Source organism: Pelophylax lessonae (genome assembly GCF_965119305.1).
Source record: "Pelophylax lessonae genome assembly, chromosome: 4".
NCBI classification, from domain to species: Eukaryota; Metazoa; Chordata; class Amphibia; order Anura; family Ranidae; genus Pelophylax; species Pelophylax lessonae.
Window position 1 is genome coordinate 648,769,817 of NC_138771.1, and position 25,469 is coordinate 648,795,285.

Genomic DNA, 25,469 nt, shown 5'->3' on the forward strand with positions numbered 1-25,469 from the left:
AAGAATAAATCCGTACCTACTAAGTATCCCCATAGGCCATATTACCTGTTTAACTATTCACTTATTCAAGAGACTAAGTCCTATCCATGGTAGAGACCAAGTAGGCAAATTCCAACTCAGGCTCCCCTCTGCCTCCTCTCACACCCCCTCCCCCAACCCCTCCCCCCCCCTTTTTTTTTCTCTCTCCCTCTTTCTTTACCTCTCTACCCACCCTCTCACCCCTTTCCCTCTATCCTCTTGTACACCCCTCCCCTACCCTTACACAGTCCCAATTATAATAATGCAAAGAAACCAAGTATCATACTGTATCTCTACACAATAACTTTGTACTACCTTGATTTTCACCAAATTGAATCTCTGATATACGATCCACAAAGACAACTGACCAATGTAACTTGCCTACCCAATCTTCTGAATGAGCGGGATACCCCGTAAACATAGTCTTCCAGATACATATTTTTTAACATATACAACATTGAGAACTAATATTAGTCTATACCCCAAACCATAAACCCAAAGGTTTCACCCGGTAATCGGGACCAATGTTTCCTGTATATTTACCATATATGATGCTTGCCAAAATTAATACAGTATTGAAATGTACTATTTGTAATGAACAGATGTATTGGACTAAAGTTAATATTCTGTATTGCTCTTTATTTTGTTACAATAAAATAATATGGAAAAAAAAAACGCAAAAGGGGCGAAGGACCGGATCTGAACGAGACAAGAAGAAAGCCACCTATCACAAAGTTTTTATGTACATGGGGTTATTACTTTTATGCAGTTAGTACTTTATTTTCAACTTTAACAGTTGAATTTCCACAGCAACTCCTGACTGTCTTTTTGACAGCTGAAAATTGCCTGCAAGTGCAAGAAGGGCAGAAGGACTGGGCAACTTACACTTAACTGTGTACTTTGATGACTTTTTTACGATGAGTGTAGCACACCTGGTGTCTACAACTGCTTAACGTGTAACTCCACTTTTGTTGAGAAAAAAACATTCCCCTCTGGGTGATCTCTGTACATTGCAGGGATTTTAAAAAACTTTGTTACAAATTCCTACCTTTTGTTATTCTGAAGGAATTATTGTTTGTTCCTCTGTGCTAAGTGGGTCAAATGGGAGTGGATTCATACTTATCTATCAGCTGTGGCAGCTGCAGGGCTCTAATGAGGAAAGCTGCTGGGCCTGCATCCTTTTGGACGTGTTCCTATTAGGAGTTTCTCACCAAAAATTTAATTTTTGTTGCAGGGGATGCAAGAAATCTGACTTGTTTCTCAGGTAGACTTCTGGGAAAATTGGTAAGCCAATCACACAAGCAGGAAATTATGTTTCTGTAGTGTGGTCAGTATATATTCTGTAAAATACAATAAAATATACCTGCGCCCCTATGAGGCTGAAGCAGCGTACTCCTAACTCTTGGTAAGTTAAAAGATATAAAAAAAGACAAAGGGTGTCGCGCTAAAGCATGTGTAGAATCAAAATGTGGCAACTGGACGATGCGTATTATAAAAGCTGTGAAATACGAATAGGTAACATCGATCAGTCAGGATCGTTAGGTATAAGCATATAAACGATACACTAATGTGACCTAAATCAAAAACATTGTACAGTCCACTCAAATAGTAGATGATCCAATAAACGATCAAATAATAGAGTTCAATCCAAATGGTTGTATAACAGAGATCTTCCACCCAGGTGAATGATAAGATGACAAACAGCATGTGATCCCATCCACCAAACACAGTCTCTTACCAGAGAGAAATAGGATATGCACATTGAGTAGTTAAGGACTACTACAGCCTACTCCCAGCGTGACTGCTCCAGGAAAATCCAACCACAGGTACAATCCAGCACTGGCTTCCCTCAGAATCTTGATGGTAAATCTCTCATAGGAATGATATGGAGTGGGGAATAATAGACAAGCGGGACAAGCCCATAGTGTGATACCGCCAAATATAGTTTATTGCCAAACAAAAATAGGAATTGCACTCACCCACAAACCAAATAAACGAGCATATAGTTGCTGTGATGAACCGGAGGCTTCTGGCGATCAATCTCCCTGTTACCACCAAAAAGATGGCTGACCTCGGGCTTCCGGGTGTGACGAGGTGACGCTGGATTAGCTCCTCCTTCTGCATACAGAACAGCTCCAGGTGGCCATATTGCATTGCATTTTCAGAAATTTATAACAGTTACAGATTGAAAAGGAAAGATCATTTTTAATAACATTCAATTACAATATGATTTGTGTCGCAATTGTATATGTTATATTGTTTTTTCCTTATTTGCTGATTTTGTTCCCCCACGAAAGTGAAGTTAGCCTTTAAACATTCTTGGAAACAATGTTAAAAAAAAGACAGTAGAATTACAGGCAAAACTTTTTTTTTTTTTTTCATTTTGGATAGAGTAAGGGAGGGTTAAAAAGTGAATAAAATTAGTCAGGGGTAGTCTTGGCATTCGACCAAACCAAAAGGCTGGAGGGATACCAGATTTCCACCTCACTAAAAGTGTGGGATTTTCAACGGCTGTGATATGGTCTGTGAGATTAGTAAGAGAGTATAACAAAAAACATTTGTAAAAAGGAAACAATTTTATTCAATATACAAATACAACAGCCCATGGTGTGAAGGCACAGCCTGAGTGCTGACCCGGTAATAGCCAGGACGAGTTCGGCAGAGACCGGGGTCCCCAAAAATTGGCCCGCAGGTGAAGTAAGTGGGTCCAAGGGGTAAAATAAATTTTACCAATATTCCAAGGAGTATTGCCTAGCGTGAAGCAGAAACTTACTGTCCCCTGGTCTGCCGTGCAGCTGGAGCCATCATCTGTGCCTTCACACCATGGGTTGCCGTCACCTTCAGCAGATGTCATATCCTGTATGAAATGAATCAGTAATGTGATTACACCTACCTGGTCTCTGGAGAAGCCACTTTATGAGGATTTACACCTCGGCGAAACATGTAGGACCTATGTGATCCATACTACTGTTTATCTTTCTATTAATGTTTGGATATGCAACTTCTTGCCAAATTATTTTTTTTAATGTTTGTATTTGTATATTGAATAAAATTGTTTGCTTTTTACAATTGTTTTTTGTTATACTCTCTTACTAATCTCACAGACCATATCACAGCCCTTAAAAATCCCACACTTTTAGTGAGGTGGAAATCTGGTATCCCTCCAGCCTTTTGTTTTGGTCGAATGCCAAGACTACCCCTGACTAATTTTATTTACTTTTTGTCTATGACCCAGGGATGTGGCAATGATTGGTTTGTTAATGTGAACCAACGTTTTCCATTTCACTTCTAAGGGAGGGTTAAAGTTAAAACCCATGTCAGTTTATTTTTAGTGTTCTGTGTCCTGTTGGGGAGATTTCCCATCACTTCCTCTCCCATAGCCAAAACAAAGTATGTGATAGGAAATCTCTGCAAATTAAAAAAATCCATTGGGAACCCTCAGGTCACCAGAACTACATCCCTATTCGAAGATTTCCCCTCCATTATTTTTCTGGGGACAATCCAAAATTTGAGATTTTCTTTTACTTTCACTTTCAATGATAATGGTAAACAAGTCAAAGAGTGAATCTCCCTAATGGGGGGCACATACAGAAATAAGAGCCAACGGGTGTTCTAATCTCTCTCCACTCTTATAAAAAAAAAATGCCTTTAGTTGCACTTTAACGGGTCATTGGCCTTTTTCTGACATCTTCTATGTGATCTTTCTATGTCATCAATGTATCTATGAAAAGTTTGGGAGTTTGTGTATTTTTAGCATTTAGTAATAATTTCTCACACTGCTCATAATTGTGGGGTTAATACATAAAACACAAACTAAATGAAGAATTCCTCAATGCCACAGTAAATTAATCCACAAGAAACCAGTTAGTAATGGCCTTGTTTGTTGATGAAAATTAATAAAATGCTCTGGGATTGATGAAAATAGCTCCCAAGCTAAAATGCTATACTATAAAAATATTCCAGATTTCCATGGACAGATCTCTAACATCAGACTGGTGTGAATACAGGAGGGATGAGGAAATGGCACAGCAAATGGTAACCAGGCATCGTTCATTTATTGGTCAGTTTTGGAAACAAAATGTCCATTGTGATTCATCACAGTTTCAGCCTCCATGCTATTTTCCAACATTTTATGAAAGAGCAGGTACAGAGTATTTTTAGTAAGCTAGTCATTTGTGTCATAACTGCAGCATTTATCTGAAAGTAATTTTTTTATATGGATTTATTTTTATTTTTTATTTTTATTTTATATGTAACCTAATTTAAAGCATTTGTTTTATGTATTTTTCCTGGATTTTTGGTTGATTTTTTTTTCTCTTTATTTAAAATACACCTATAATAAAAAAATAAAAAAATGTTAGACCCTTAATTTTCTTGTAAGTGGGCAAACTTACAAAATCTGCAGGAGATCAAATACTTATTTTCCCCACTGTATTTTTTTTTACATATTAATACTTTAGGTCGGCTTATTAAAGGAGCTGAGAATCTTCACGGTCAAAAACGTTAAAGCATTCAACTAACCGATCCAATCATGTGAAAAGTAAATCCCTATTTTATCTGCACACGACTGAATATTCAAAAAAAACATTCACACAATTTATTATATGAAGATTCTTAACTCCTTTATTAAATCAGCCCAATTGCATCCTTAAGTGCTGAATCTCAGCCTTGTATCTGTGGTCTTGAAAATCATCATGATGTATGTATTGTTTGTATAGTACATGTTCTTCAACAATAATTTTTCACACTAGAGCTGGAAAAGAGAACAAAAATAATGTTTAAAAGTAACAACGTGAGAGTAGTTTTAAACATGTTTAAAAAAAGTAGATCGATCCAGACACCTTGACATGCTTTGATTTGTTTACTTTCACTGGTCACTAAGGATTAGCGAAATTGACAGATTTTGCTTCCTTGAAAATTTGAACATTTCACCAAAATTTCATAATTTGGGCAAAATACAAAAAAAAAGTTATTAGGGAAGATGAAATTAGGTTGTTTAGTGATGTTTTTAAAGATCCACTGGGTTTTTAAATGTCTCCTGAGGGTTATCGAAGCTACCTCAAAGTATCCTGAAACCTTGCTTGTGCCAAATAGTGGCCCCTCATTTGTCTCATTATTTTTCAACCTTTGACAAAAAGAGGAATCCAACAGTAAAAAAAATTGAAATAAAAAAAATGAAGAACGTAAAATGAAATAAACTAAACTACCCAAAATGCCAAAAAAATACCCACTAAATAAAAATAAAAATCAAGTAAAATTTAGGTAATTTAAGTAGCTCAATGGGTGAAATTAAGTGGCACATTTATAAAGCATGGAACATTGACATTTACCAAGCACTGAAATTTAAAGCTTTCGACAAAAAAAAAAAAAACTGACAGGAAAAAAATGAAATAAAAAAAAATTAATAACAGAAAATCAAATAAACTAAACTACCCAAAATGCAAAAAAAAAAAACCCTTCCAAATTAAAAAAAAAAAAAAGTAAATATTGTATAAGTAGCCCAATGAGTGACATAAAGGGCATATTTATAAGACATGTAATGTGATATTTACCAAGTATTAAAATGTAGATTCTTCAAAAAAAAAAAAAATGACAGTATAAAAAATGCAAGAACAGAAAATCCAAAAATACTAATCTACCCAAAATGCGAAAAAAAACCCTTCTAAATTAAAAAAAAAAAAAAAAAGAACAAGGAAATTTTGATTAAGTAGCTCAATGGGTGAATTTAAGTGGCACATTTATAAAGCATGGAACATTGACATTTACCAAGCACTGATATTTAAAACTTTTGACAAAAAAAAAAAAACTGACAGGAAAAAAAATGAAATAAAAAAAAAATTAATAACAGAAAATTAAATAAACTAAACTACCCAAAATGAAAAAAAACCCCTTCCAAATTAAAAAAATAAATTAAATGTTGTATAAGTAGCCCAATGAGTGACATAAAGGGCATATTTATAAGACATGTAATGTGATATTTACCAAGTATTAAAATGTAGATTCTACCAAAAAAAAAAAAAAAAAAAAAATGACAGTAAAAAAAATGCAAGAACAGAACATCCAAAAAATACTAATCTACCCAAAATGCAAAAGAAGAAAAAAAAAACCCTTCTAAATTAAAAAAAAAAAAAAAAAAGAACAAGGAAATTTTGATTAAGTAGCTCAATGAGTGAAATCAAGGGGTACATTTATAAAGCATGGAGTGTGACATTTAACAAGCATTCAAATTTCAAACATATACACCAGGAAGATACACCAGCAGGAAATATTTGGTGAATGTCACATTCGCTGCTTCATAAATATTCTCCTAATTATTTCAAACTGTGCTGAAGTCAGTAGACTTCCAATTTTCTTCTCAAAAAACAAAAAAATCAAAGCTGTAGTGATGGCAATATACAGAAAGAAAACCTTTAGGACTGTTTCACATGGCATAACCCGGCCTGCAGAATTTGACAGTCAATGAGATCAACGGGAAGTCAACGGAAGCTTGCTGCAACCACGAGCCAAAATGCTTGGTTGGTGGTCTGGTGCAATTTTTTTATACAAAATTCCTCATGAGAATAAAAAAGAGACAGACATTAAGGAGGTGCCAGGATCATCTCCTAAAAGCCTGTCGACCATTGCATTACCACCCTATTGAAAGACATCTAGCTCAGCTTTTCAGAAGGCGGTAGGCACTGCCACTGGTGTGCAAGAGCCTTTACTGAAAGAAATAACATGGCTAACATTGTTCTCCCTCTCTTCTGAAAATGATAGTTGCCTGGTTATCATGACTTCAATGTCTTCAATACTTCCTGGTGTGGAACATATACTGTATGTTGAACAAAGCTCTTTCTAACTTTGCTTGCTGCATGCTTGTCCTTTGTTGCTGACCTAAAAGTCAATGAAGCTAACGTCAACAAGATGATACGTTTTTTTTTTTCTTTTTTTAGAACGAGATAAACAGCCTACGTATTTCTCTCAGCATAAGATTTCTTAAAAAATTCCACACCCATGCTATCCAAAATGTACGTCCATTTCTTATCTAGAAAGAGCTCAATGGCTATGGAAAACAACACAGAGGTGACAGTGTTTGTATTTTCTGGGCTAACCAATAATGATAAATTAATTCCATTCCTCTTTGCTTTTTTCTTGATGGTGTACCTTGTGACCGTACTCGGAAACATTGGCATAATTATTCTTGTCCTTGTCGCCTCCAACCTTCACACTCCAATGTATTACTTCTTGAGTTGCCTCTCAGCAGTTGACCTCCTCTACTCTACAGCTATCACTCCTAAAATGTTGTCTGATCTTCCGTCCATCAGGAAGACCATCTCATTTAATGGTTGTGCCATGCAATTGTTTTCTTTTGCTGGCCTAGCAGGAACTGAGGTTCTCCTACTCTCCAGTATGTCATATGACCGCTACATTGCTATCTGCCACCCTCTTCACTATGTTTCCATCATGACCAAAAGCAAATGTTTCTCCCTTGTAGGTCTCTCATTCTCCATGGGCTTCTTTCAGTCAGCTGTACTGACCAGCTGCTTGTTCAGTCTCCAGTACTGCGGTTCAAATCTTATAGACCATTTCTACTGTGACGTCCCTCCCATACTCCTGTTGTCTTGCTCCAAAACACTTCTTTGCAGCATGTTAACTATTCTCGTTGTTGGTTGTTATTGTTTTTATTCACTGTCAACAGTCGTGGTCTCTTATGTTTTTATCTTTACCACCATATTACGTATAAAATCTTCCGAGGGACGACAGAAAGCATTCAGCACTTGCTCTTCCCATCTCATGTGCGCCAGCGTCTTCTTTGTTTCAGTTTTTATTACTTATTTGAACTCACCTTCCAGTGCCTGGGACCAAAAGAACAAAGTGGCCTCTGTCTTTTATTCAGTAATGACCCAAATGTTGAACCCTCTTATTTACAGTTTAAGGAACAAAGAGGTGAAAAAGGCCATCATGCAAGCAATGCATAATATTTTACATGTATTTCAAATTGTATAAATATTTATTTATTTTTTATGTGGCATGGGAAAAGGTTAGAATCCATGCCAGGTTTTTATTCTTGTCTGTGTCTCCTGGGGAGAATAACCATGTGGGTTCTGGAACCAATGTTACTGTGACAGAAAATAAGAAGGAATCCAGCATTTTACAGTTGTCACTGAAACAAGAAGTTAGCCACAACTGTTTAAATTACAAAAGAAAAAAAAAATGCAGGCTGACAATCTCAAGCACCGCCTAGAAAAGAAAAAAACTTTATAGGCCCAATATGGGAGACCACATAAAATTATAAATGTTAATACATTTATTTATAAGCTTTAAAATACGGTTTCAAACATTGGAATATTAACATAGAAAATGCCCTACTAATAATAGCTAGACCATTATTCCTAATCATTGCGGACAGCATACTGACAGGAATTGTACCAGCTGATTAGAGAAAAGCCAATGTGGAATCAATATTCAAAAAAGGGCAGAGACATATTCCTGGAAACTACAGGCAAGTCAGCCTAACATCAATAGTAAGTAAAATATTGGAAGAGATGATAAGGGAATATATCCAAGAATTTGCTGAAGAAAACAGTATTGTGACAGGCGTCACTTTGGTTGGGGGGCTTGTGGAACCCAGATTACTTTAGAGAGGTCAGGAAACTCCTTGTCCAGCTTCCCCGGCCCCTCTTATGTGTAAGTTACCCTGTGTCTATTAGGGGCACAGGGTGACCAAGAACCCCAGTCGGGTCTGCACTAATCAGACTCACTGTACAACCACACAGGACTCAGCATTTCGTGTTACCCCGGTTATCCTGGGTTTTATATGTGTGGTTTGTGTTGAAAGAGTGAAGGGCCTCTTTCAATTGGAACAATAATATTTCTGGACAATGTCCCTCAAGAGATATATAGAGATAGACAATTTGACTTTAAAGATTGCTAGAATATTGCAGAAGTGTCTCATACACCCTTGTTAGATAGTGAGGTGGGGTGGGGTTTGTTATTGTTAAGTGCCTGTATCCCATTGTTCTATTGTTTCTGTCTTCAACCTAGATCAACCTATTATGGGATGTATATGTGTATTGGCTGCTAAGGGGGAGGGGTTGTCCCAAAGTGTATATCTCTTTGTGTCTGTGTTCGAATAAACAGTTTTATTCTGGTTGACTCAAAAACTGGTACTGTCCCGTTCTTGGGGTAACTATAGCCAGATTCATGGATTTCGTGTTCCAGAGCTTAGGAAGCAGCTTCTTGGCTGGGGTGTCTGGAGTTCATCACAAGTATCATTAGTAATAATCAGCATGGGTTTACTATGGGTCGTTCTTGCCAAAACAAACTGTTAACATTCTACGAGGAAGTAAGCTGCCATCTAGATGGGGAGAGGCTGGCAGAATGTTAGCATTCATAAAAAGGGAATATACTCCAGAGATAAAACTATAATCTTGACACTTTATAAAACTCTGGTTAGACCACATGTGGAGTATTCCATCCAGTTCTTGTCTCCAGTCCTCAGAAGGGATGTGCTGGAGCTAGAGAGAGTTCAAAGAAAGGCAACAACATTAATAAGGGTATTGGAGGACCTCAATTACGAGGAAAGACTACAAGCATTACATTTAATCTAGCTGGAGAAGAGAAATTTGAAAGAGGACATGATAGCGATTTACAAATACCTCAATGGTGATCCCAGCATAGGAAAAAACGATTCAGTCTCAGGGAGTGTAAAAGGACATGCGGCCATGCAATGAGGTTGGAGAAGAAGAGGTTTAGCCTTAAGCTGCACAGGGGGGTTTTACTTTCAGGGCAATAAGGATGTGGAACTCTCTTCCACAATTGGTGGTGTCAGCACTCAGCAGGGAATATTGATACTTTTAAAAGACTCTTGAACATGCATCTTAAAGAACACAACATACAGGGATATGGGAAATAATTATCCACACTGACACACGTACACCAACAGAGGTTGAACTGGATGGACCATTGTCTTTATTCAACCTTACCTACTATGTAACAATGTAATACCGGAAGTTTAATAAACATAAATGGTGTATATGGAAAAGTAGAAAATGTAGATGTAAGGTCAGTATGCTTCTGGTTGCCAGGTCAACGTTTCACCAATTCAAGGCTTCTTCATGACCCAATATAGCAGTAGAGCAACAATATATATATTGAAAGAAAATACAGACATCAATAACATAACATAATATGTAACAATAATTCCCATGATTGTATGAAAAAATGCTCACATCAATATGGTAGATCATAGGGCATCCATTTAGCAAAGCATTTTTTATGCAATCATTGCAATTATTGTTAAATACTGTATTATTTAATTGATGTCTGTATTTTCTTTTTATATATATATCTATATCTATATATATATATAGTGTTGCTCTACTGTTTTATTGGGTCCTGAAGAAGCCCTAATATGGCGAAACGGGGACCTGGCAACCGGAAGCATACAGATCTTATATCTACTGTATATTTTCTACTCTTTTATTTACACCATCTATGTATAGACTTCTGGTATTATTAGTAGAGAATTTTCTATGTTACCCACTTCAGCTCCAGACGGTTTTACCCCTTTAAGGACCAGGCCATTTTTTGCGATTCGGCACTGTGTTGTATTAACTGACAATTGTGTGGTTGTGCAACGCTGTACCCAAATACAATTGATGTCCTTTTTTTCCCCACAAATAAAGCTTTCTTTTGGTGGTATTTGATCACCTCTGTGGTTTTTAGTTTTTGGGCTATAAACAAAAACAAAGCGTTCATTTAAAAAAAAAAAAAACAATATTTTCTACTTTCTGCTATAAAACATTCCCAATAAAAATGTTTTAAAAATCAAATTTTTTTATCAGTTTAGGCCAATTTGTATTCTGCTACATATTTTTGGTAAAAAAAATCCCAAAAAGCATATAATAATTGGTTTGCGCAAACATTATCACGTCTACAAACCAGGGGCAAGATTTATGTCATTTTTATTTATTTTTATTTTTAACTAGTAATGGCGGTGATCTGCGATTTTTAGCGGGACTGTGGACCCCTAACTGACATTTTTGACACTTTTGGGGGGACCAGTGACATTACTACAGTAATCAGTGCTAAAAATATCCACTGTTACTGTAATAATGACATTGGCAGGGAATGGGTTAACACCGGGGGTGATCAAAGGGTTAAGTGTGTTCCCTATATATGCTTTCTAACTGTTTTGGGGATGGATTGAACAGAGGCAGGGAGAGATCTGTGATTCAGCTTAGCTGAATCACACTATCTTTCCCTGCCTCTCAGACAGGAGAGCCCTCTTGCATTGTTTACATACCAGACAGATCTCCTGTCAGTCTAGCCGAAGAGCGCGGCATCCGGCCCGGCGGTGATCGAGCCCGCTTCTCCCGCGGTCTGCCTCCTGCTGTGTCTAATCGAAACCGCGTGCACATGATCACGTAGATCTACGTGATTATGCGCAGCTGAGCCGCCCTGCCGCAGTAAATCTGCGTGGGGCGGTCGGCAAGTGGTTAATATGTGGATCCTGTTGAGGCTGTTTATGCCTATGTTTTAAACCATATTTTAAAGTTTATAAATAAATGTATTATGTTTTACAATTTTGGTCTCCAATACTGAGCCTATGAAGCCCAGCCTTTTCTAGGCGGTGCTTGACATTGTCAGCCCTCAATTTTTGTTGTCTTAATTTGGATGTGGCTTTTGTTAATCAAAACTTTTTGCTTTTATTCAAATGACAACTGACCGTCTAGAAGAGGATTTCCCCCCACTCTGTCTCTGGGACAAGAAGTAAAGAAAACTCCCCAACAAGACTGCCATGAAATTAAAACCAAAAAATAAAATAAACTTTAGATAAACTTTAAGATTTATTTAGATAAACATATCGATGTTATTCTTTTTTTCATATTTAATAATACATTTTAGTGACAATTACAAGCTGCGAAGAAGGAATGAGGACAAGATTGCCATTGTGTTACGTTGCTTCTTTTTGGTTTTTTAGTTTGTTAATTTTTGGAGGAGAGAACTTTGGAACTATAGCTATGCAATCAGTTAATCTCTGCACCAATTCACTCTTTCTTACCTAATGTAAACTTAACCTCTTGGCTCCATACACATCTCACCCGCTTCACAATCCATTGTACCAAAGACCAACCCTTTTTGTGCCAAACGATGCCAGCATTAATATCCCAATTAAGACAAAATGTACTATGTATCACTAGAGTTGATTGACCTTCTTAAACGTTTTATCATTTAGAGTTTTGCTGAATTTTTTACATATGAAGTAAACTTTGAAACTCAAAATTTCTAAGCCAGAAGTCACATTAAAGTGAAAGGAAACCCAGCACGGGTTCAAAAAAGTGTTGCGAAATGTTTTAAAATTGTGCAGGTGGTTTGAGAAACTTAGGGTGGACTGGCCTGATGAATTGATGGGGCTAAAGGAGCAGCCTGGGACACTTCTTTTAAAATTGTACCAGATATGTTAAGATACAGTGCATTGCGAAAGTATTCGACCCCCTTGAACTTTTCGACCTTTTGCCACATTTCAGGCTTCAAACATAAAGATATAAAACTGTAATTTTTTGTGAAGAATCAACAACTGGAACACAATCATGAAGTGGAACGAAATTTATTGGATATTTCAAACTTTGTTAACAAATAAAAAACTGAAAAATTGGGAGTGCAAAATTATTCAGCCCCTTTACTTTCAGTGCAGCAAACTCTCTCCAGAAGTTCAGTGAGGATCTCTGAATGATCCAATGTTGACCTAAATGACTAATGATGATAAATAGAATCCACCTGTGTGTAATCAAGTCTCCGTATAAATGCACCTGCACTGTGATAGTCTCAGAGGTCAGTTTAAAGCGCAGAGAGCATCATGAAGAACAAGAAACACACCAGGCAGGTCCGAGATACTGTTGTGGAGAAGTTTAAAGCCAGATTTGGATACAAAAAGATTTCCCAAGCTTTAAACATCCCAGGGAGCACTGTGCAAGCGATAATATTGAAATGGAAGGAGTATCAGACCACTGCAAATCTACGAAGACCTGGCCGTCCCTCTAAACTTTCAGCTCATACAAGGAGAAGACTGATCAGAGATGCAGCCAAGAGGCCCATGATCACTCTGGATGAACTGCAGAGATCTACAGCTGAGGTGGGAGATAGAGATGTATAGAACTGTTCGCCGGCGAACAGTTCCCGGCGAACTTAGCATGTTCGCGTTCGCCGCTGCCGGCGAACATATGCGATGTTCGGTCCGCCCCCCATAAGACATCATTGAGGCAAACTTTGACCCTGAACTTTACAGTCAGCAGACACATTTCCAGCCAATCAGCGTACCTCCCTCCCACACCCTCCCACCTCCTATAAATAAGCAAGGGCAGCATCCATCTTAGATCATTCTGAAGCAGTGTGTGTAGTGAGAGTAGGGAGAGCTGCTGCTGCTGCTGCTGCTGCTGTTAAGCTAGGGACAGTTAGTCAGTGTTCCTGGTCTTGCAGTGTTCTTGGTCCACTACTGCTGTAATATCAGCACCCCAAAAAGCCCTTCTAAGGGCTGGTATTTGTGGGTTTTTTTTTTTATATATATATATATATATATATATATATATACCTAGCGTCCCCAAAAGCCCTTTTAAGGGCTGGTAATTGAGTTGTTTCTTCATATATATATATATCTATATCTATCTAGTGTCCCCAAAAGCCCTTTTAAGGGCTGGTAATTGAGGATTTTTTTATTTATATATATACATATATATATATATAGTGTCCCCAAAAGCCCTTTTAAGGGCTGGTAAGGTAATAGATTTTTTTCTTTATATATATATATATATATATATATATATATATATATATATCTATTGTACACTGCAGTTGCCTGCCCGCTGTGTGTGAGAGGCCACAGACCTACCACAGACTGTACTGTGTGCACACCACACTCATTTCGGGTGGCACAGGCACAGTACCTGGCATTTTAAAAAATATTTTTTTTTCCTCTGTCATAATTGCAGTGAGTGCTGTGTCAGGTCCACAGAGTGCACTATACCCACTGCAGTGCACTGCCCACCACTGATATATATACGTTGGCACAGCATCTTGTTGCAATAAATTGAAAAAAAAATATTTTTTATTATTGCAGTTGCCTGGGCTGCCAGTGACTGTCAGGTCCACAGAGTGTACTGTGCCCACTGCAGTGCCACTGTGTGCCCACCCACCACTGATATATAAGGTGGCACAGCAGCTTGCAAAGTAAAAAAAATATATATATTTTTTTAAATTGCAGTTGCCTGGGTGCCAGTGACTGCTGTCAGGTCCACAGAGAGTGTACTGTGCCACTGCCCACCCACCACTGATATATAAGGTGGCACAGCAGCTTGCAAAGTAAAAAAAAATATATATATTTTTTAAATTGCAGTTGCCTGGGTGCCAGTGACTGCTGTCAGGTCCACAGAGAGTGTACTGTGCCACTGCCCACCCACCACTGATATATAAGGTGGCACAGCAGCTTGCAAAGTAAAAAAAATATATTTTTTTAAAATTGCAGTTGCCTGGGTGCCAGTGACTGCTGTCAGGTCCACAGAGAGTGTACTGTGCCACTGCCCACCCACCACTGATATATAAGGTGGCACAGCAGCTTGCAAAGTAAAAAAAAATATATATTTTTTTTAAATTGCAGTTGCCTGGGTGCCAGTGACTGCTGTCAGGTCCACAGAGAGTGTACTGTGCCACTGCCCACCCACCACTGATATATAAAGTGGCACAGCAGCTTGCAAAGTAAAAAAATATATATATATTTTTTAAATTGCAGTTGCCTGGGTGCCAGTGACTGCTGTCAGGTCCACAGAGAGTGTACTGTGCCACTGCCCGCCCACCCACCACTGATATATAAAGTGGCACAGCAGCTTGCAAAGTAAAAAAAAATATATATATATTTTTTAAATTGCAGTTGCCTGGGTGCCAGTGACTGCTGCCAGGTCCACAGAGAGTGTACTGTGCCACTGCCCACCCACCACTGATATATATGCCTGCAAGAGAAAAAGCCAGCCGCAGAGAAGCCGTATTCCTGAAAATATAAGAAAAATGCTTTTTTTTAGGGGTTCTGGACATGCTACAGAGCTGAAACTTGACAGGTACACTTTTTAGACCCCCCAGACACTAAATACAAAAAATGACATGCCTGCCTAAAAAAATGCCCGATAAATGCCTGCAAGAGAAAAAGACAGCCGCAGAGAAGCCGTATTCCTGAAAATATAAGAAAAATTCTGTTTTTTAGGGGTTCTGGACATGCTACAGAGCTGAAACTTGACAGGTACACTTTTTAGACCCCCCAGACACTAAATACAAAAAATGACATGCCTGCCTAAAAAAATGCCCGATAAATGCCTGCAAGAGAAAAAGACAGCCGCAGAGAAGCCGTATTCCTGAAAATATAAGAAAAATGCTGTTTTTTAGGGGTTCTGGACATGCTACAGAGCTGAAACTTGACAGGTACACTTTTGTGACCCCCCAGACACTAAATACAAAAAATGACATGCCTGCCTAAAAAAATGCCCGATAAATGCCTGCAAGAGAAAAAGCCAGCCGCAGAGAAGCCGTATTCCTGAAAATATAAGAAAAATGCTGTTTTTTAGGGGTTCTGGACATGCTACAGAGCTGAAACTTGACAGGTACACTTTTGTGACCCCCCAGACACTAAATACAAAAAATGACATGCCTGCCTAAAAAAATGCCCGATAAATGCCTGCAAGAGAAAAAGCCAGCCGCAGAGAAGCCGTATTCCTGAAAATATAAGAAAAATGCTGTTTTTTAGGGGTTCTGGACATGCTACAGAGCTGAAACTTGACAGGTACACTTTTTAGACCCCCCAGACACTAAATACAAAAAATGACATGCCTGCCTAAAAAAATGCCCGCTAAATGCCTGCAAGAGAAAAAGCCAGCCGCAGAGAAGCCATATTCCTGAAAATATAAGAAAAATGCTGTTTTTTAGGGGTTCTGGACATGCTACAGAGCTGAAAATTGACAGGTACACTTTTTAGACCCCCCAGACACTAAATAAAAAAAATGACATGCCTGCCTAAAAAAATGCCCGCTAAATGCCTGCAAGAGTAAAAGCCAGCCGCAGAGAAGCCATATTCCTGAAAATATAAGAAAAATGCTGTTTTTTAGGGGTTCTGGACATGCTACAGAGCTGAAACTTCACAGGTACACTTTTTAGACCCCCCAGATGCTAAATCCAAAGAAATTTTTTATTTTTATTTTTTTTTAATTTTTCCAATAATTGGCTCTCTATCAAAAAATTATAATTTTTAAGAACTTTTTTTTGCGTGATCCCTCTCCGGCATGCCACAGTCCAGGTGTTAGTCCCCTTGAAACAACTTTTCCATCACTATTGTGGCCAGAAAGAGTCCCTGTGTGTTTTAAAATTCGCCTGCCTATTGAAGTCTATGGCGGTTCGCCCGGTTCGCCGGTTCGCGAACATTTGCCGATGTTCGCGTTCGCCGTTCGCGAACCGCGAATTTTAGGTTCGCGACATCACTAGTGGGAGACTCTGTCCATAGGACAACAATCAGTGGTATACTGCACAAATCTGGCCTTTATGGAAGAGTGGCAAGAAGAAAGCCATTTCTTAAATATATCCATAAAAAGTGCCGTTTAAAGTTTGCCACAAGCCACCTGGGAGACACACCAAACATGTGGAAGAAGGTGCTCTGGTCAGAGGAAACCAAAATCAAACTTTTTGGCAACAATGCAAAACGTTATGTTTGCCGTAAAAGCAACACAGCTCATCACCCTGAACACACCATCCCCACTGTCAAACATGGTGGTGGCAGCATCATGGTTTGGGCCTGCTTTTTTTCAGCAGGGACAGGGAAGATGGTTAAAATTGATGGGAAGATGGATGGAGCCAAATATAGGACCATTCTGGAAGAAAACCTGATGGAGTCTGCAAAAGACCTGAGACTGGGACGGAGATTTGTCTTCCAACAAGACAATGATCCAAAACATAAAGCAAAATCTACAATGGAATGGTTCACAAATAAACATATCCAGGTGTTAGAATGGCCAAGTCAAAGTCCAGACCTGAATCCAATCGAGAATCTGTGGAAAGAACTGAAAACTGCTGTTCACAAACGCTCTCCATCCAACCTCACTGAGCTCGAGCTGTTTTGCAAGGAGGAATGGGCAAAAATTTCAGTCTCTCGATGTGCAAAACTGATAGAGACATACCCCAAGCGACTTACAGCTGTAATCGCAGCAAAAGGTGGTGCTACAAAGTATTAACTTAAGGGGGCTGAATAATTTTGCATGCCCAATTTTTTAGTTTTTTATTTGTTAAAAAAGTTTGAAATATTCAATAAATTTCGTTCCACTTCATGATTGTGTCCCACTTGTTGATTCTTCACAAAAAATTACAGTTTTATATCTTTATGTTTGAAGCCTAAAATGTGGCAAAAGGTCGAAAAATTTAAGGGGGTGAATACTTTTGCAATGCACTGTATAAGCATGGAACCTTGTGCCAATGGCAGTTACATTTAAAAAAAAGTATGGGCTCTGAAAAAAAAAAAACATTTATACTCTGGGTGGATGCAGTATCGATCTGATGCTGCACCTTGTTCCCCTCCAACACTGCAGTGAGAATTAAGTGATCAAACAACACACAGTTCTCCCCCTTCGTCAGCCAACAGCAGACTTTAGCCCGCTGTCAGCTAAAGAAGTCACGGGAGTGCAGAATTAGGTGACACAGGCTTTTAGGTCTTTTTTAGCAGGGAATTTGCTCACAGATCCCTTGATGAACAGAGCAGAGCAACACTGCTTGAAAGGGCCCTGAGGGACCAACAGCCTTTGGTTCATTTCTCCCAGTAACCTTTTGCAAATCTGAACTGCCAAAATTAACACTGACAGTCGGGTTAGGATTTGGCTATCCATCCTTTTGTCTGCTTACAAAGGGCAGTCTTGGATCACGACACTTGACAGGGAGAAGTTCTGGCGTGATGACCCGCACACCCGCTCTAGAGTGAGCCGCTCGCCCGTACCCCGCCGCCGCCCGTCACTGCCCACCGAGCGCAATGCACACTGTAGCCTACATACCCGGAGTGCTGAGGGACCCTGAGCCTAAGCCTGAGATCTCCCTCTGCCGCAGATGTGGATGAAGGGCCCATGTTCGTGTCCCATAGACTTTAATAGAGTTTGCATGTTCGCTAGAACTTTTTCCCTGTTCGAGATTTTCTGGTGCAAACCGAACAAGGGGGTGCTCGAACCATCACTAATAATGATCAGGTAGGCTTTGTTTCTGGGCAAGAGGGGAGGGACAACTGCCTTAAGTCACTTCTTTTGATCCACGAAGTGAAAAAGAAGGGCATTCCAGCCGTGTTAGTGTTGGTAGATGCCGAAAAAGCTTTCGATATGGTGGAGCTTCATGTTGGAGACTCTGAGATACCTGTACCTAGGTATTGGAGATAGGATGATGCATTGGATCTCTGCTTTTTACTTTCATCCAAAGGCGAGAATAAGAGTGAACGGCAGTCTGTCCTTCCCCTTTGAGCTATATAATGGAACTAGGCAAGGGTGTCCCCTTTCTCTTATGCTGTTTGTTTTGGCCCCTATTGACAGCAGTTCATAAAAATCTAGACATCAAAGGAGTGCGAGTGGGGAATAGAGAGTACAAAGTGGCAGCATATGTGGATGATAGATTATTTTACATAACCAACCCTAGGTTACCTCTCATATCGATGCTACGGGAATTGGGAAGATATGGGGATCTATCAGATTTCAAAGTTAATATAGCTAAATCGGAAATTTTGAATATCACAATATGAAAGAAAGAACAAATTCCCCTTTGTTTGGTGTAAAGAGAAACTGGGATACCTTGGAATTTAACAAGATCCCTAGCAACCCTGTTCAAGGCCAATTATATACCCCCTAATGAATAAGGTGAAAGAACAATTAAACCTCCTGAGATATAGACCCCCTCTTATGGTTAAGTAGAGTTAATGCAGTAAAAATCAACATTCTCCCCAAACGTATTTATATATTTCAAATGGTCCCAATCACCCTCCCCCAGGCTTATTTCAGAAAATGAAGAGCAATGATATTAACATACATATGGGCACAAAAACGTCCTAGAATTGCTTATGCAGTATTAACAAAGGGAAAAAGGCTGGGGGGGGGGGGGGGTGGCGCCCGATTTAAAGAAATACTATCAGGCAATCTCTATAGCACGAATAACAGATTGAATTCATAATAAGGAAGGCAAGAGTTGGATGGGAATTGAAGGTACACAAAGTAGGACATATCTGAGAAAGATGGTTTGGATTCCACGGGCATATCGGGGGCACATACAGCAATAAGAGCCAACGGGTGTTCTAATCTCTCTCCACTCTATCCAAAACAAAAAAAATGCCTTTAGCTGCACTTTAACGGGTCATTTGACCTTTTTCTGACATCAGTCTTCTATGTGATCTTTCTATGTCATCTATGTATCTATGAAAAGTTTGGGAGTTTGTGTATTTTTAGCACTTAGTAATAATTTCTCACACTGCTCACACTGGGGTTAATACATGAAACACAAACTAAATGAAGAATTCCTCAATGCCACAATAAATTAATCCACAAGAAACCAGTTAGTAATGGCCTTGTTTGTTGAAGAAAATTAATAAAATGCTCTGGGATTGATGAAAATAGCTCCCAAGCTAAAATGCTATAATATAAAAATATTCCAGATTTCCATGAACAGATCTCTAACATCAGACTGGTGTGAATACAGGAGGGAAGAGGAAATGGCACAGCAAATGGTAACCAGGCATAGTCCATTTATTGGTCAGGTTTGATTCATCTCAGTTTCAGCTTCCATGCTATTTTCCAAAATTTTATGAAAGAGCAGGTACAGAGTATTTTTAGTAAGCTAGTCATTTGTGTCATAACTGCAGCATTTATCTGAAAGTAATTTTTTATATGGATTTATTTTTATTTTTTATATTTATTTTATATGTAACCTAATTTATAGCATTTGTTTTATGTATTTTCCTGGATTTTTGCTTGATTTTCTGTCTCTTTATTTAATATACACCTATGTTTAAAAAAAAAAGGTTAGACCCTTAATTTCTTTGTAAGTGGGCAAACTTACAAAATCTGCAGGAGATCAAATACTTATTTTCCCACTGTATTTTTTTTTTTTTTAAATATTAATACTTTAGGCCGACTTATTAAAGGAGCTGAGAATCTTCATAGTCAAAAAAAAAATGTTAAAGTATTCAACTAACTGATCCAATCATGTGAAACGTAAATCTATATTTTATCTGCACATGATTGAATATTTAAAATAAACATTCACACAATTTATTATGTGAAGATTCTCAACTCCTTTAATAAATCAGCCCAATTGCATCCTTAAGTGCTAAATCTCAGCCTTGTATATGTTCTTCAACAATACTTTTTCACACTGGACCTGGAAAGGAGAACAAAAGGAATGTATAAATGTGACAATGTGAGAATATTTTTAAACATGTTTTAAAAAAGTAGATCGATTCAGACACCTTTGACATGCTTTGATTTGTTTACTTTCACTGGTCACTAAGGATTAGCGAAATTGACAGGTTTTGCTTCCTTGAAAATTAGAACATTTCACCAAAATGTCATCATTTGGGCAAAATACAATAGAAAGTTAATAAGGAAGATGGAATTGTGTTGTTTTGTGATGTTTTTAAGGATCCACTGGGTTTTTAAATGTCTCCTGGGGGTTAAGGAAGCTACCTCAAAGTATCCTGAAACCGTGCTTGTACCAAATAGTGGCCCCTCATTAGTCTCATTATTTTTCATCCTTTGACAAAAAGAAAAATCCAACAGTAAAAAAATTGAAATAAAAAAAAAAAAAAATGAAGAACATAAAATGAAATAAACTAAACTACCCAAAATGCAAAAATAATACCCACTAAATAAAAATAAAAATCAAGTAGAATTTAAGTAATTTTAGAAGCTCAATGGGTGAAATTAGGTGGCACGTTTATAAAGCATGGAATATGACATTTACCAAGCACTGAAATGTAAAGCTTTTGACAAAAAGAAAAAACTGACAGGAAAAAAAAAATAAAAAATTAAGAACAGAAAATGAAAGAGTAAACCCCCATTATATCGCGGTTCAGTTTTCATGGTCCCGGTATTTTGTGTTTTTTTTCTGTAAGACCTATTAATATTATTATATTAATTAAATCATTATTAATAAAATATTTTTGTGCTTTCCATTGCTCTTGCCCTGTCTCCCAGTATCTTTTATGTGTTTAAATGTGTTTCTATTGTTTTAAAAGTGTGTTTAAAGACCTTAAAATGCTTTTAAAAGTACAGTGAAAGTTATAAAAACATGCCTAGGGTGCATTTAAATAGGGTATTTCTATTTCGTGGATTTTCACTTACTGCGGGTGGGTCTGGAACGTAACTCCCGCAATGGAGGAGGGGGGGGGGGTAACTGTAAACTAAACTATCCAAAATGCGAAAAAACCCCTTCCAAATTAAAAAAAAAAAAAAAAAATTAAGTAAATGTTCTATAAGTAGCCCTAATGAGTGACATAAAGGGGCATATTTATAAGACATGTAATGTGACATTTACCAAGTATTAAAATGTAAAGCTTTTACCAAAAAAAAAAAATGACAGTAAAAAAATGTAAGAAGAGAAAATCAAAAAACACTAAGCTACCCAAAATGCAAAAAAGCCTTCTAAATTAAAAAAAAAAAAAAGAACAAGTACATTTTGCTAAAGTATTTCAATGAGGGAAATTAAGGGGTACATTTCTAAAGCATTGAATGTGACATTTAACAAGCATTGAACATTGAAATATCAAACATATACACCAGGAAGATACACCAGCAGGAAATATTTGGTGAATGTCACATTCGCTGCTTTATAAATATTCCCCTAATTGTTTCAAACTGTGCTGAAGTCACTAGACTTCAAATTTTCTTCTAAAAAAACCCCAAAGCTGTAGTGATGGCAATATACAGAAAGAAAACCTTTAGGACTGTTTCACATGGGTGCCCAGGAGACAATAATAACAGGTGGCTGAGCAGAGGTTTTACCATCCCCAGGGCCGTCCACCTAATTTCTAACATTATAGTTGGATAGGGCAGTACACATGCCTTTGGCCTCAATGCTTTGCTTCACACCCACAGCAATTTTTACCCCAGCCTGCAGAATTTGACAGTCAATGAGATCAATGGGAAGTCAACAGAAGCTCGCTGCAACCATGAGCCAAAATGCTTGGTTCGCGGTCCGTGGCAATTTTGTTTTTTTTTTATACAAAATTCCTCTTGAGATTAAAAAAGAGACAGACATTAAGGAGGTGCCAGGATCATCTCCTAAAAGCCTGTCAACCATTGCAATACAACCCTACTGAAAGACATCTAGCTCAGCTTTTCAGAAGCCGATAGGTACTGCCACTGGTGTGAAAGTGCCCTTACTGAAAGAAATAACATGGCTAGCATTGTTCTCCATCTCTTCTGAAAAATGATAGTTGCCTGGTTATCATGAGAATCCAATGTCTTCAATACTTCCTGGCCTGGAACATATACTGTGTCAGGGTCCGGACTGGCGGTCAAGGAAGACACTAGGAGTGGATCCTCTGTGTCCGTGAGGGAATTGCGTGGACCGTACCAGAGGACCGGTTCTAAGTTACTACCGGTTTTCACCAGAGCCCGCCGCAAGGCGGGATGGACTTGCTGCGGCGGTAGCAACCAGGTTGTATCCTCCGGTAACGGCTCAACCTCACGGACAGCTGATTCTGGCGTGGTACAGAAGGATAAGGCAAAGGCAGGGTCAGACGAAGCAGAAGGTCAAGGCAGGCGGCAATGGTTCGTAGTCAGGGGCAACGGCAGAAGGTCAATACACAGGCAGGGAAACACACCAAACGCTTTCTCAAGGCACAATGGCAACAAGATCCGGCAAGGACAGGAAGGGGAAGTGGGTTTTTATATGGTTTTGGGCGGATTGGGTCAAACACCAATTAATGGTGCACTGGCCCTTTAAATTTGCAGGAGGTGAGTGGAGGCGGACTGCCTGTGTGTGAGGTGCGGGGGAGCAGTGCTCACGGTCGGGGAAGGAGACCGGAGCGCCGCTACCCGCAGCACGCCTCGAGTGCTCCGGGGACGCTGCAGGACCTGGAGCGCTCGGCGTGACATACTGTATGTTGAACAAAGCTCTTTCTAACTTCGCTTGCTGCATGCTTGTCCTTTGTTGCTGACCTAAAAGTCAATGAAGCTAACGTCAACAAGATGATAAGATATATATATATATATATATATATATATATATATATATATATATATATATATATATATTTTTTTTTTAGAATAAGATCATCTATAACGGCCTACATATTTCTCTCAGCATAAGATTTCTTAAAAAATTCCACACCCATGCTATCTATAATGTACGTCCATTTCTTATCTAGAAAGAGCTCAATGGCTTTGGAAAACAACACAGAGGTGACAGAGTTTGTATTTTCTGGTCTAACCAATAATGATAAATTAATTCCATTCCTCTTTGCTTTTTTCTTGTGTACCTTGTGACCGTACTCGGAAACATTGGCATCATTTTTCTTGTCCTTGTTGCCTCCAACCTTCACACTCCAATGTATTACTTCTTGAGTTGCCTCTCAGCAGTTGACCTCCTCTACTCTACAACTATCACTCCTAAAATGTTGTCTGACCTTCCATCTCTCAGGAAGACCATCTCATTTAATGGTTGTGCCATGCAATTGTTTTCTTTTGCTGGCCTAGCTGGAACTGAGGTTCTCCTACTCTCCAGTATGTCATATGACCGCTACATTGCTATCTGCCATCCTCTTCACTATGTTTCCATCATGACCAAAAGCAAATGTTTCTCCCTTGTAGGTCTCTCATTCTCCATGGGCTTCTTTCAGTCAGCTGTACTGACCAGCTGCTTGTTCAGTCTCCAGTACTGCGGTTCAAATCTTATAGACCATTTCTACTGTGACGTCCCTCCCATACTCCTGTTGTCTTGCTCCAAAACACTTCTTTGCAGCATGTTAACTATTCTCGTTGTTGGTTGTTATTGTTTTTATTCACTGTCAACAGTCGTGGTCTCTTATGTTTTTATCTTTACCACCATATTACGTATAAAATCTTCAGAGGGACGACAGAAAGCGTTCAGCACTTGCTCTTCCCATCTCATGTGCGCCAGCGTCTTCTTTGTTTCTGTTTTTATTACTTATTTGAACTCACCTTCCAGTGCCTGGGACCAAAAAAACAAAGTGGCCTCTGTCTTTTATTCAGTAATGACCCAAATGTTGAACCCTCTTATTTACAGTTTAAGGAACAAAGAGGTGAAAAAGGCCATCATGCAAGCAATGCATAATATTTTACATGTATTTCAAATTGTATAAATATTTATTTATTTTTTGTTTTATGTGGCATGGGAAAAGGTTAGAATCCATGCCAGGTTTTCATTCTTGTCTGTGTCTCCTGGGGAGATTAACCATGTGTGTTCTGGAACCAATGTTACTGTGTCAGAAAATAAGAAGGAATCCAGCATTTTACAGTTGTCACTGAAACAGGAAGTTAGCCACAACTGTTTAAATGACAAAAAAAATGCAGGCTGACTCAAGCACCACCTAGAAAAGAATAAACTTTATAGGCCCAATATGAGAGACCACACAAAATTATAAATGGTAACACATTTATTTATAAGCTTTAAAATACGGTTTCAAACATAGGAATATTAACATAGAAAATGCCCTACTAACAATAGCTAGACCATTATTCCTAATCATTGCGGACAGCATACTGACAGGAATTGTACCAGCTGATTAGAGAAAAGCCAATGTGGAATCAATATTCAAAAAAGGGCAGAGACATATTCCTGGAAACTACAGGCAAGTCAGCCTAACATCAATAGTAGGTAAAATATTGGAGGGGATGATAAGGGAATATATCCAAGAATTTTCTGAAGAAAACAGTATTGTGACTGAAGTCCCTTTAGCTTGGGGGGGGTGGGGGGGGTCTTGTGGAACCCAGATTACTTTAGAGAGGTCAGGGAACTCCTTGTCCAGCTTCCCCGGCCACTCTTATGTGTAAGTCAGCCTGTGTCTATTAGGGGCACAGGGTGACCAAGAACCCCAGTCGGGTCTGCACTAATCAGACTCGCTGTACAACCACACCGGACTCAGCATTTCATGTTACCCCAGTTATCCTGGGTTCTATATGTGTGGTTTGTGTTGAAAGAGTGAAGGGCCTTGGGACAATAATATTTCTGGACAATGTCCCTCAAGAGATATATAGAGATAGACAATTTGACTTTTTGTATTGCTAGAATATTGCAGGAGTGTCTCATAGACCCTTGCTAGATAGTGAGGTGGGGTGGGGTTTGTTATTGTTAAGTGCCTGTATCCCATTGTTCTATTGTTTCTGTCTGCCTTAAGATCAACCTATTATGGGATGTATATGTGTATGTGGATTGGCTGCTAGGGGGGAGGGAGGGTTGTC

At 38.6% G+C, this 25,469-nt stretch overlaps 1 protein-coding gene and 1 pseudogene across 2 annotated transcripts; both read left to right on the forward strand.

Annotated features, from left to right (window-relative positions):
• Positions 1–7,056: 7,056 nt before the first annotated feature.
• LOC309553010 (olfactory receptor 5B21-like) lies at positions 7,057–8,004 on the forward strand (the record flags this gene model as incomplete). The annotated part of the gene is made up of 1 exon (XM_082253913.1): positions 7,057–8,004. One exon carries the CDS (start codon positions 7,057–7,059, stop codon positions 8,002–8,004), a length of 948 nt encoding a protein of 315 aa, XP_082110039.1.
• Positions 8,005–23,426: 15,422 nt separating this feature from the next.
• On the forward strand, positions 23,427–24,370 carry LOC309553012 (olfactory receptor 5B21-like; annotated as a pseudogene). The gene has a single exon. The product of its transcript is annotated as an olfactory receptor 5B21-like (transcript).
• Positions 24,371–25,469: the final 1,099 nt, after the last annotated feature.